This window comes from Halichoerus grypus, chromosome 1, assembly GCF_964656455.1.
Source record: "Halichoerus grypus chromosome 1, mHalGry1.hap1.1, whole genome shotgun sequence".
Lineage (NCBI taxonomy): Eukaryota > Metazoa > Chordata > Mammalia > Carnivora > Phocidae > Halichoerus > Halichoerus grypus.
Window position 1 is genome coordinate 92,630,802 of NC_135712.1, and position 13,684 is coordinate 92,644,485.

The window sequence follows — 13,684 nt, forward strand, 5'->3', positions numbered from 1 at the left end:
CTCTGGGAAGTCCTCGGAGAGGCCCCACCTGTTCCCACCACAGGCCTCTACGTTTGCTTTCCTCTCTGCCTGAAAGGTTCTTCCCCTACTTCTTCGTGGGACTGACTCTTCATCATTTGAGTCTCAGCTCATCTGGCACCTTCTCAGAGAGGTCTCCCCTGATCACCCCATCTGAAGCAGAACCCTTAATCCCCATCCCAGTCTCCTACCACTGTCACTCTTAAACTGTTACGTCTTCTATGGAGCCTGTTCATATGTGAAATTATGTTATTTGCAGCCATTTGTCTGTCTAATGATTTGTCTGTCTCTGTTCCCCGCAAGAAGACCACGAGAGAGAGAGTTTGTTTAGCTACTGCTCTATCCACGAGAGCCTCTCACAGTGCCTGCGACCTAAAAGCGGCTCATTAGTTATTTAATGGATTTATTTCAAGTGGAAGTCGCCAGCAAGATTAAAAGGGCTAGGTTTGCGTGAACAAATAGGAGCCTGCCCCACCTCCCTGTTAGGCTGCTATGCACAACCAAAGAGTGTAACTTTGAGCTGTTCACATGCAGTGAGATGTGAATAGAGCAGCCCTAGACCACCAGGGACACACACATATGCACATGATGCACAACTACCATTTTACAGATGAGAAAACTGAGGCCACGGTGCTTCAACGGAATCTAGGGATCTGTGAGCTGGGTTGAAGTCCTTGCCACACCATCCATTCCAGAGCCAAACCATGTCACTTCCCTTTAACCGTGGTGCAATGAAACAAGCCCTGAACTCTCAGATGTGGGTTCATATTCTACTCTGTGGTGACCCTTACTCTGATGTTTTCCCTCCCTGGCTTATCACGTCTTCACACGAGCAGCCTGCCATTTGCCTTCTGGGTCTGGGTGCAAGGCGTCGCGGAGGTGGTGGGGGGACGGTGATGTCCTCTTAGTAGAACACGTTCCCATGTTGCTCCTGGTTGTTCCTTTCATTTGCTGGCTTTGTTCATGCCTCTCTTAAACGTGAAAATTCAGCTGATCCAGGCCCTAGGGCTCACACGCTCCCTAAAACCTTTAGTAGCAGATCTTTGCGGGTCACCAGGGCAAGGGAGCAGTGAGGACGGTGCTGGAGAGAGGGGGACCTCTCTCTCGGGATGGTGACAGCATGCGCCTGCCCATGGCCACCGTGAAAAGGAGGCTGCACACTGGTCTGTGGTGCCCGTGACTCCGTTTCTCTGGGGCTGAGTACTGTAAGTAGCAGCGGCCCGAGAGCCCGTGGCCGGCCCGTGTGGCTCGCGTCCCCGCGCGCAGGCGAGCTGCTGGCCCGGCCGGCCTCCCCCAGCGCCGGGGTGAGGGCGGCCCTCGCCACACGCAGCCTCCCCGTCTCTCTCTCTCCTGCCCGCAGCTCCATCCTGAACCTGCCGGGGGAGTCCACGCTGCGGCGGGACTTCCTGAGGCTCCAGCTGGCCAACAAGGAGCGTTCGGAGGCCCTGCGGCGGCAGCAGCTGGAGCAGCAGCAGCGGGAGAACGAGGAGCACAAGCGGCAGCTGCTGGCCGAGCGCCAGAAGCGCATAGAGGAGCAGAAGGAGCAGCGGCGGCGGCTGGAGGAGGTGAGGGCCCGCTGGGGCCGCCGCGCGCGCGCACCTCTCGGCCACAGGGCTTCCTGGGGGTGCGGCGTTGTGCCGGGCTCCCACCCTTGTGGGCCTCGTGGCGCACTGGGAGCACACACTTGAGCTTGCGAAACGGGATGAGGCCTGGGCGCTCTCACAAGCAAAGGACTTCCCTTGCTAGGCAGGGGGTGGCTGTGTGACCTTGGTGTGACGTGACCTTGGTGTGGTCACCTCGGAAAAGCAGGTAAAGGCCTTCACCCCTTCAGGTCTTACTCAGATACCACCTCCTCGGTGCAGCCTCCTTGACCACCTTTCTTCAAATTGCACCCTCTCCTTCTAGCTCATCCTGTTGCCCTTCCCCGCTTTATTATTTTTACATAGCTCTTTCCATCTTCACACACACTCTCTATGTACCTTCCTGGGTTTTACACTGCGGTGTGAGCTCCTGAGGACAGAGGGTTTTGTCTCTTTCATCCCTGATGTATCTCTCCATCATGTATCTCTAGCGCCTAGAACAGGGCCAGGCACACAGTAGATGCCTCGTGGATATTCGTGGAATGAACGAACCCATATAGGAATAAACGAGTCCGTGACTGAGAGGGCCTATGTAGGTGTTAACAAGACCGCAGTGACTAGGCAGGCCAGTGAAGTGTCAAGTATGGAAAAGCAGGGTCTGCCTTAGCTACTCCTCTGAACACTGGGGAAAGCACGGCCCAAGGCGTTCCGCACACCTTTTAGTATCCAGGGCCTGTCCTCCAGCTGGAGGGCCACTCTGGCCTTCACCGGCGGGCACTGTGGCCATCTGTGTGGGCAACCGGAGCACCAGCCACGCTTTCCCGCGTGGCTTGTCCCCGGTGAGGCCCTCACCCTTGTGGCCTTGTGGCCACCTTCCTTTGTCGGATAAATCAAAGCCTCTAGACAATTAAGCAGCTGAGAGCATAGCCATTGGGAAAGCCAGATGGCAGATGAGAGGTTAACCAACTGTACGGGAATGGGGTAGCCATTTTACGGGGTTCCCAGGCGCCATCTTGCTCCTCATTAATGGTTTACGGCAATTCACTTGCTTTGTCAGGTGCCGCTGCAGTTCGAAGCTGGCGGATTGCGGGCACCAAGAGCAGATTGCTTTTCAATTGGCCCATCCAGGTCCAGCATCCCTGGTTGAAATCAGTGAGGGCCTCCGTTCCAGTGTGCAGTAAAATCCCATCAACCTCATATGTCCTCATAGGCAGACCAGCAACAAGACCCAACAGTTGCAATTATTTTTTTTTTTAAGATTTTATTTATTTATTTGTCAGAGAGAGAGGGGAAGAGACAGAGAGAGCACAAGCAGGGGGAGTGGCAGGCAGAGGGAGAAGCAGGGAGCCCGATGCGGGACTCGATCCCAGGACCCTGGGATCATGACCTGAGCCGAAGGCAGCCAATTAACTGACTGAGCCACCCAGGTGCCCCAACAGTTGCAATTATTAAGTGACTTCTGTGCACCAGCTCCTGGGTGAGGTTCTTTGCTTATATCCATGATCTCATCTACTATCAGTCTCTCTTTGCATACAGCCATTGCACCTCATGCAGAATGCACACAAACCCTGCTTAACACACAGGAAACTGAAGTTCAGGGAGGGGAAGTAATTATGCCCATATCCCAGGACCAGTAAGTGCACAGTGTTCGCACCCAGGTCTCTCTGATCTCAATGTCCACACAAGGCCCGAGAAGGGAAGTATAGATAAGTAATCAAAGCCTTGAAGTGTGATCCTCAGAATTGGACCTTGCAGCCTTCTGCAAACAGCAGTAGGCAAGTGAAACACTTTCCAGTTTGAGTTTATAAGTCTGTCGTGTTGTCAGCGCGAAGAATGCTCAGTGCATGAGAAGCGTGAAGTTCACTGTCTTCTATTCTGAGAATGATGCTGTAGTAGACAGAGTCCCCGTAGTGCTGTGGGGCAGAGACCTTCAAAGGCCCAGGCAGAGGCAGTGTGAAGGGAGGGGTGGGTGCTAATTCGGCAGCTCTCAGAAGTGAGGCTCAGAGTGCTGCTGTGCACATGCCCACCCCACCTCTGGTTCCTCTCCTGGGCACAAATTGAAATTCCTGGCAGCTGCACCCTGGTGTCCTCTGCAGCCCAGCCAGGCCAGTTGGGGCCAGTTGGGGCCTCTTGTACGAGCCCTTGACCCAGAGCTGTGCCATTTCCTCTAGTTCTCCTGAGAACCAGATGCCTCCGCTGGCTGGACCCCACGTTTATTCCTTTAGACTTTGGTCACACCTCTCCCCTCACCTAAGCAGTGTCCTATCAGGCTCTGCCCCCCACATCCTGCCTTTCCTGCTTCGTTGCTTGTGGTTTGTTCCTTCCAAGAGTATTTCCAAAGGCCACCACCTCCCTGGAGCCTCACACCCTGCAAACCTTGACCATTTGCCTTAGCTAGTGGGCTCCTTGCCTAGCAATTTGTTACCCTTACTTTCAAGCTAAAGGCGCTTACCATGTAAACCCTAGAAAATCCCCGCTGTCACTCCACAGAACATTTCAAATACTCAAGAATGCAGATATGCCCATGTATGCACACATGCACTTTTGGCCCTTGAGCTTAGATCCTCAATTGATGCACTCTTTTCAGAGGATGCATTGTATTGTCTTGTTTTGTTTTGTTTTGTTTTAATCTATATTTTTGTCCCTTCTTACCTGATACAATTTATTTGGGCTTTATATATTTTCTCATCAAGTTGCTAAAATAACAATTTCTAACACTTTCCAAGGCATTTACCCTACGACAGGTACTCTGTTCCACACTTTACCTGAATCATCTCATTTGATCCTCACAATAACACACAGTCTCAAAATAATGCAGCCGAGTCTCAGAGAGGTTAATAACTTGCTACAGGTCACACAGCTTAGGGAAAAAACAGGTTTCAAGCCCAGGGGATTGGAATCCAGAGCCCAAGCACTGTCACTGCCTGCATCCTGCCTCTCAGCTGATAAGCCAGTCATGTTTTCCCATATTCTCTACCTGGCCTCTGCTTTTGTGGTCTTTTCCTCTGAGAACTTAAGGATTTTTGAGCAAGGGCAAAGAAGCTGCACCCAGCAGGTGCTCTCCTTTGACATGGATTCTAGCTCTCATGCTCCCCATCAGAGCTACCGCCAAGGCCTCCTTGTGTCTCTTCTTCTGTGGCACTTTCTGGAACCTCTATCTTGGAGGCGAGTTAGAGTTCAGACTCAGCGAGGCACACGCATCCACGGGGACATGCCCTCTGAGTCCCCACTTGCGCTGAAGACAACAGTGTGCCCAAGGACACTTCATTTATGCACCAACGTGCATGAGCCCTGGCTTCCCATCAGTCACTTGCGACCACGGGATATTAAGAGATTATTCCACTTTATCTATTGATCCTTTGTTTTGGTCCTATTGCCCACTGAGAAGAAATAAAAACACTGAACACTCAGATGGCTATAATTTTTGAACGTTTAAGTAATAACCGTCTCTGTCACCAGGGACCCCTATCCCGCATCCTGCCCCTGCTGGATCCCCACCCATGTCTGTAGCTCTGGCCCATGGTGAAGACTTGTGTTTGCTGTGTCCAGAGTAGGAACTTGACCTACCGTGGCACATGGAGGTAGTTAAAGCCCACAGTTAGACTTGCAAATTTAGCTTCCTTGTGGGTCAGGTGGGCTTTTGTAGGCATCCTGGGAAAACCATTCCCATTCTCAAATAAAGGCCCGTCAGATGCCCCTTTGGTGATGCAGGGCTGTGTAGGTTGTAGCCTTTGTCTTCCCGGGCGATCTCAGATGTCACCTCCTACCAGAGGCTTGGTTTCTAAGGAAGGCCTGCATGCCCGTTGCTATTTATGGATCACCGTGTGGATTTGGGTAGGGCCTAAATCAGTATCTGTATATTCTTAGAGGGACGTCATACACTGAATGTAGTTATTTATCAGCTACATGAACAGGACGTGGCTTTGGACCAATGAAATGTTGGGTACAAGACTTTCAGCTTTTGACCACTGATAAAGTACAATTTATAACTAAGTTCCAGGAAATTGATTAAACCTAGCTAAGGTGAATGAGTCCATCAATAGTGAGGAAAGTACAAAGAAGGCCTCTTTTATTTTTATTTAGTTCAATAAAAATTTCTATCACTTGGCCTACACAAAATCCCTCTTGTTTTATTCTCCATCACAGAGTTAGGGTCCAAGAATCAGGGGCAGGATGCAGGAGAGGAGTCCAAGAGTCAGTAGGGCATTTACCCTGGTCATCTTTTCAGACAGAACCTTGGCCAGAAGATTTGTGGTGATGCTTAACTGTGCTCAAGAGTTTGAGAATGATTTCAGTGATTTATACATTTTTTTTTTCAACTTGCTGAGAGCATTCTATGCCTTCATCTGGAGGAGAATATCTTTAAGTCACAGGAATAATCAAATTGACCCCACGGGCACCAAACTGCTCGATGGTGGTAAGTTTTATTCTTCAGAGAATTGTGTTAAGTTTTTCAAGCCACCTGCGTCTCATTTAGTGTCCTTCAAGACCGTCATGACATTGGCCAGTTATAGAAATAGCCAGTTCTACCTAAAAGATATTATAACTGCTTTGGTTCTATTGCCTGAAAAAAAATTTTAGAGAAATAACCACCAGTATCTTATTGGCCAGTCATAGTGAAGCACTAATATAAAAAATGAGAGCCTAGCAGTCTCAATGTGTGTGAATACCCTAAAAGCCTCTAACTTTTTATGGTGAGTGGCTGGGCTTTCAAGGACACTGGGTTCAATGCTTTTTTAAAAAGGGCACAGTAGAATTAAAATCTTTTTCCTATTCCTATAGGCAGTCATTCGACAAATTTCATGAATTCATACCTCCGCTATGCTGGACACTAGGAAAACAGTCTGCCCTGGGGCTCACCAGATCTGTAAGGGAAATAGGCACTGGGCCAATAGTCACCCACATAGCCATTCATTGTCATTGCCAGGCTGCTGTGGTAGAGAAAATTGGCGGGCTAAGGAACGAACTTGGGGAGGGTGCAGGGTAGAGAAAGCAGCGCAGCCTGGCTGGGAGGCCTGCTGGGGATTCCAGCTGAAGGACTAGGAGGGAGGGGCACACAGAGATGCCAGGCGGGGAGGCCAAGGCACAGTCCTGTAGGGCTTCGCAGGCCAAGTTAAGGATTCTTAAATCTTATCCTGAGACTAGTGGAAGACCACTGATGTGTGTTAACCAAGGGAATGCAATCAGATCTGCATTTTTAAAAGGGAACTTTGGCTGCTGCGAGGTTGAGTGACTGGAAGAAGCAAGGGTGGATGAGAGAGACAAGCTGGTGCAGACCAGAGAGGGTGGTGTTCTTGTGGATGGCGGTGGAAGGGGGATTGAGAGAAGTGTACACATTTGGAAGGGATGCAGCCTGTAGAATGTGCAGAATGTGCATGTGATGGCTGATAAGATATCAGAGATGGAAGAGAGTGAGCAGTCACAGAAGGTCCCCGATGTGGACTGCAGCATCAGGGTGGAGGACCTGGTTTGGGATCAGGAGGATAAGATCAGTTTGGAAGACGGTGAATTTAAGAGCCTATGAGGTGGCCAGTGGTGATGCCAAGGCTGCAGTTGGATTATATGGAGAGAGCCAGGGAAGGGAGGTTGGGATGGGATAAAAGGGGAATTACTGGCTTATGGTACTGGAAGTATACATCGAGAAGAGAGGAGAGTGTGGGCCTGTACTCCAAGAACATAGAACAGGGGAGGAGAAGCCAGCAAAGAAGACTGATAAGGGTGCAGAAGGCACACAAGGAGAATTTGATGGTATTGCAAAGAAAATCGATTATTCCAGCATAAGGAACAAGTTAAAGGGGCCAGCTTTGCAGAACGCTGCCCAAAGGTCGAGCGAGATAACATCATCCATTTTTTTTCAATGGCAAGACGTTATATAAAAAGGTAGTTTTTGTGTTGTACTCTCTAAAAATGCATTCATTTCCTGTTTGGGAGAAAGGGAAACAATCTGCCCAGCAAGTGAGATCTGAATTTGGGGTGCGAAGACGTCGATTTGGACTCGAGGGCTGCCGTGCACCTCCTGCATGCCCTGGCCGCTCTCTGAGTCTCCCCAGCCCCGCTCCCGGAGCTCTGCAGACAGGCCCCCGACAAAGCTTGTTCCCACCACCTAAGTTGCGCTGGGGATTAACCAGGAAGATGGGCGTGAAAAAACTCTGTCCACTGCCCAAAGCTGGACAGATCTCTGTTCTGAAGGACTTGTCCGATCTAGTTTAAAGATTGCTCATGAGCCCCACTTCGTGCTTCTGTTTAGCGAACTCTTCATAGTTACGTGCTCATCCATTCGTTTGGCTCGCATTCTCTCTTGGCATTCACTTCCACTCGGGGTAACCAGACTCGTCTCGGAGAAGCTGTACCAGCTGCAGCCCGAACCCAGAGCAGCCACTGGCCAGCAAGGTTATTCTTGGGAACCTTTGTAGTTTCTCCCAGCTGTTTTTAAACCAAAGAGAAGGGGATGGGGGTGATGAACAGCAGAAACCTGCACATGTCTTTAAGAACATCATACTAAAGCTCTGGAAATTCCCACGGGCAACAGAGCATTTGGGGGAGATTCTGTTGATGGTAGTATGTTGGTTAACAGTTGTCTTCCTTATTAAATGTATGTTCTTTGTGCCTCAGTTTCTTCATTTGTAAAACTAGAAAGAACAGTAGCATTTCCCTTCCAGGACTGTCATGAGGATTAAATTAGTTAGTTCACGGAAAACCTTAGAATGGGATTAACACTTAGAACACACTCAATAAATATTAGTTATTATTATTATTGGAGCAGGTGCCTTTGGCTGAAGTCAGAAGTATAATCTCCAAAAGTTTAAACTCTTTTATGTGCAGTAGTAAAACCCTCTTAAATTTATTAAAATAAATGTATCAACAGGTAAGCTTTTATTCATGTCTTGGGAAGAATATTTGTTATACTAGTAGAAATTCATTTACGTCATTAGGAGAAAAAAAATGTCAATGGTTTTTAAATGACTGGATGGCACATTCGTGCAGAGGCAAAGTATGCCAGCTTGGAAGCTGCAGAAACCAAGGTGTAGTTCAAGCTGTGTGGCCTTGAGCAAATTACTTACCCTCTCTGAACCTAAGCTTCTTGATATATGCAATCAACGGACTACTTACATTGCAGGATTGTTGTGAGAAGTAAAGGAAATCATGAATACGGAAGGCTTGACACAATCTTGACACAAGAATGGTTGGCATACTTAGGTGAAAGTTTTATTGTTATTTTGGAACGGATGATTTCAAAGTGGTTGTTAGGGTTTTCTGTAGAGATAGCATTTCCCATTGTTTGCCTTCCTTAATTCTCTAATGCACCTTCTCTGTTTACTGTAACACATGGACTTTTCCCTCCCTTTTTGAGAGTTCTTTTCTGAGCGCACCCCTCTCATGGTGTCTTGCTAAGGTATTGATCCTCTGGTGACTTAGCCAGCAGTCCTGGCCTTGCGGGCCCAGGGAGGCAGCCCACTCTCCATCTTCCCAGATGTAGCTCATGTAGGAGGATCAAGAGCTGCTGCCCGGGTAAGTCTCTTACCAGCCAAGCCTCAGGGGACCTTCCACTGGAGACGCTCTGCTCTGGGATGTATGTATTCTCTTACCAGTAGTCCTTGCTGTCATTTCCAATACCATGTCGTTACGATCCCATCCTTGCCAGCAACGAGCTGCATCAAATCTTAGGTCCTACCAGCACCTAAACAAAACCCATTAGAAGATAGAGATCTTGTCCTATCTCAGTAGTAAGCTTCTGGGCCTCTGGGACACTGTGCCTTCGGAGTGAGCCCTTTCACTGAGAAGGTAGAGGCAAGACAGAGCTACGGCAATAAACTGTCAGGGTTTGAATCCGGCTCTGCCATTTGCCGCCTTGGTGATCTTGGGCGAGACATGGCTTCTTTCTGCCTCAGGTGGCCTGTTTATGAAAGGGGATAGTGACAGTTTCAAGGATGAAATGAGTTAATACACAGAAGGCACTTAGAACACTCCCTGGCGCTGAATAGGTGCCTAAATCAGTTCAAGAAGATATTTGCCCAGGAGGGGAAAAAAATCTTTGTATCCCATGATCTGTGTTGCAGTTGCTCCCCTGAGTCATCTTTTCGGGGCGCTTGAAGTTGAAGGCGGCATAAGCAAGCTCAACGTGCAGAAGCAGGAGACAGGGATGTCAGGGTGACTTTTCACCCGGGCTGCGTTCCCACCCACTGGACCATGCTCCCCGGCCCTTGGCCAGAAGAAAGCACCATGAACAAGAATAACTCCCCCATTCAGGGCCTGGGGTGTGAATTCATTGGCACTGCTGAGAAATGGCCTTTAATTCACTTAGTCATTAGCTGCAGGCATCCTAATGTGTCTTGCGAGCTGCCGCCGGTGGGGAGACTGAGCAGCCCTTTATCCCCGAATGTCGTTTAGCACCAGCATGAAGATTGAATGCCTGCTAGCTGAGCTTTTGTTCTTTTATTTCAATAACTGAACCGAAATTATGAAACAGCTGGGAGCCAGGCTGGCAAACTGGATGCCCGTGGTCCCAGGCGGGGCCTGCCCACGGGCCTCTGACAGTGGTCTGTGGTCACACGTGCGTGTAAGTCACGCTGGTGCCTCGGGAGGCCGTGGGGTCTGCATAGCTGTCCGCGACACTGCTCCTCAGTGCATCCCAGAAGGGCTCCTTGTTCTGACGGACGCACCATGCTGCTTGGTCACCTGGCCTGTGATGGGACGGGTTTTCTGGGAGGGTGAAGAAGGTGGGCTGAAGTGCCTGTATGGCAGCTTCAAACTACTATTCGAAATCCCTTTTCCCAGACCCCTTCCTATATTGCCGAGGAATGGGAAAGATATGCTAGTATTTCATATTAGAGCATGTCATACTGGAAAAAGGGCAGTGTTGGGCAGTTCCTGCCCCTCAGTGGATCTAGAGCCTCTTAGATGGATGGCAGGGATGGCTGTTCAGTGACAGCATGGAATGGGCATTACAGGCCTGCCTTCCAGTATCTAGAGTCTTCATGGAACCTCTTTTACTACATCTGGTCTGCATCTCTGTGTTTTGCCGTCAATATTCTTGGTTGTCCCTAACCATAGAACTTTGGCAACAATAGTTTCACAGAAAGTATTATTTCACGTGACTTTTAGATTGAGTTGTTTTCGTTTCCCCTCTTGTTTTCTTCAGTGAGCAGTTGTGTAGAATCATAGAGGCTGGAGAATATAAGGGACCTCAAAAGTGATCTAAGCCAGGGGCACCTGGGTGGCTCAGTTGGTTAAGCGACTGCCTTCGGCTCAGGTCATGATCCTGGAGTCTCGGGATCGAGTCCCGCATCAGACTCCCTGCTCAGCAGGCAGTCTGCTTCTCCCTCTGATCCTCCCCCCTCTCATGTTCTCTCTCTCTGTCTCATTCTCTCTCTCAAATAAATAAATAAAATCTTTAAAAAAAAAAAAAGTGATCTAAGCCAATTCTTCTCTCAAAGCAGGAATCCCTTTGACAATGGTCCTCAGATAGTCACTTAACCTGTTTCACATATAATCTCTACTTATATGCTTAGAGGCTTGAGGAAACATATTCTGTATTTGAGCAGCTCCTAATGTTAGAAAATGTCTCCTATTATCGATTCAAGTCCTTGTGATATTCCTGCATTAACACGAGTTATGGTAAAGGAAACTTAAATCACCTTCCACATCAGGGCCAGAAATGTTTGTGGCAATGAGAATGTTCTTCCCCAGCTGTCACCAGTTCTGTCAGCCTTTCTATGTATAATACAATTTAGTATCTTCAGTACCATCCCAGATGCGGGACATTGTGTTAATAAACGGGTCCATAACGGGCTTGTTTTCATAGGACCCCATCTGAGAGTCTGCTATTAAGTCTCCTATTAAGGACCCCATCTGAGAGTCTTCCAAATGATGGCAGAAGGAATTTGGAGTTACAACTGCCCTTGACTTTTTCACTAACCTACGAAGTCATAGGTGCTCAGGATGTCATTCTGGCTTCCCTATATGATACCCTGGAAAACCCCAGAAGCCTCTCTCCCAGGGTAAAACTGCAGCCCAGAGATAATCAGGAGCTTGATCACCCCCATAGAAGAGGCAGGACCAGAATTCTTCATTAAGCCTTCTCTTAGCTCAGTCTGGTTAGAACTTTCTTTCCTTGTGCTACTTGCATGAAAAGCGGCTTCGCACACGGTACTCAGACAATGCTTAGCCATAGGGCTGCCTACTGATCAACAGTTGGACCCAGGAGCCCCAGGGAAGAGCTTCACTTAGGCAGTTAATTTTCCAGGAAATCTCTGAATGGGTAGGTTGGATGGTTAAACTTTAGTAGTATAAAGCAAGTGTGAAGAATGAGGCCTGTCTGGTCTGTTGAGCTTTCTCACTAGTTCTCTGAAAAGTGAGATGAAAAGAAGGGGAAATGGCCACTTGAAAAAGCCTAAGACAACATCTTTCACTTTGTAAATGTAGACGTCTCAACCAGCTGCTTTCGAATCCATAGAGGCGGCTTTCGAGAGCCAGACATAGAGTATCGTCCTGGCTTTGCACTTAGCGAGTGAACTTGGGCAAGATACCGACGTGTGTGCCACGGTTTCCTCATCTGTCAAATGGGGGTGGTGACAGCCGTGCATGCCCCATAGGGTTGTGGGGAGAATTCGTGAGCTAATAGGAGGGAGGGGCATGGGGCTGTGCCTGGTGTCAGAGGTGGGACCCCCTAGTGTTTGTTTGGAATCCTGGTGTGAGTTGCAGGGAATCGCGCCCTTGCCCTGCAAGTGGTTGGTTTGCCACGGTCTTTCCGAAACTGAAACGTGAGCAAACGTTAAAATGGGCGAACGGAAGGCCCAAAGGCTTGCACGTCTCTCCTCACAGCTGCTGTAAAGCTTGTACAGAACAGTCCTATTTAAGTGAGGGGCATGTGTGCTGTGCGGTCGATTCAAAAGACCACACTGGGTCCTTTCATTCCAAGTGTCTTTGAACAGAGAGCTTCTTTGTGGAGGGGATGGTTTGAGGTACTTGCCAAAGAGCCCAACTGGATCCCATGCAGCTGCTGGCCTGTTTTCTGGAGGCCGACTCCGGTCTTCCGCAGTCACTGCGCTCCCCTCTCACCACTTCCGGGAGGTCACCCAGATTGAAAAGCAAGTGGAGCTGTCCAAGAGCAAAGCAGATTTCTGCTCTGTTTCACTTCTCGTTCTGAATTGTTGGTTAGGTTTTTGCCAGCACACCCTTGCTTAGACTCAGATGAACAGGCTTGTGAGATCACCTAATCTGCTTCCGGGCTGAAGGTTGGGTTAAGGTGACTTATTCGAGGTCATGTAACATTCACTCATTTGTTAAACAAATAGTTATTGAGACTGTGGTCTAAATGTTGGTTTGGTGGCAGAGCAGGACCAGCACCTGGTCTTACGATTTCCAATCCAGTGTTCTTTCCCCAAGCCCTGGAGCCTCTCTTACCTTCCCCCTCCTCTGCCAGTGACATGTCACTGCAGCTACAGGATATTAATTCTCAAACGTAGGTGTTATCTCTGAGTCTGTATGTTGGGAAATGTAATGTATATAACAGATAGACCCAGAGCCCCAAATCTACCAGGGTGTCATGGGAATAAGATTCAAATTCAATCTGAACATTCGGTGAGTAGAAAAAGCAGCCAAGTATCCTAGCCGGAATTTCTAAAAGATATTGAAGGAAATGTTGATGGTGGTAGGATAGACGAGGTATCTTTTGCTCGTCTCTTACTCCCTGCATACTCTGAACTCTTATATCTCCAATTGCTGGAATACTCTTGCAGTTTCCAGGAGCTGGGAAGTGGTAGGACATGGAGTGGAAAGAGCATGGAGTCACACCGACCTGGGCTTGATTCCAAGCTCCACCGTTTTCCAGCTGAGTGACATGGAACAGTTTACTTCTCAAGCCGCAATTTGCTTATCTGTAAAATGGGAATAATAATAATAAAGTATGTAGTCATATTGTGAGATTAAATGAGTTGAAGCATGTAAATAGCCAAGCAAACACCTGGCCCCCATAGGCAGTGCCCGATATGATGATTTGTATTCATTTCATGATTTTCCCTTAACCTAGCATGCGGCCATTGACAAGGCAATGAACCTTCTCGAGAGTCTGGAAAGGAAAATAAAGA

General features: G+C 48.6%; 1 protein-coding gene across 5 annotated transcripts in view; it reads left to right on the top strand.

Annotated features, from left to right (window-relative positions):
* The window catches only part of TNIK (TRAF2 and NCK interacting kinase), a 382,741-nt gene that overhangs the window by 292,961 nt on the left and 76,096 nt on the right, over window positions 1–13,684 (top strand). For all 5 annotated transcript variants that reach the window (XM_078069267.1, XM_078069253.1, XM_078069254.1 and 2 more), the window contains exon 12: window positions 1,379–1,583. In XM_078069267.1, coding sequence (XP_077925393.1) covers window positions 1,379–1,583 — 205 coding nt within the window. The remainder of the gene's footprint in view (window positions 1–1,378; window positions 1,584–13,684) is intronic.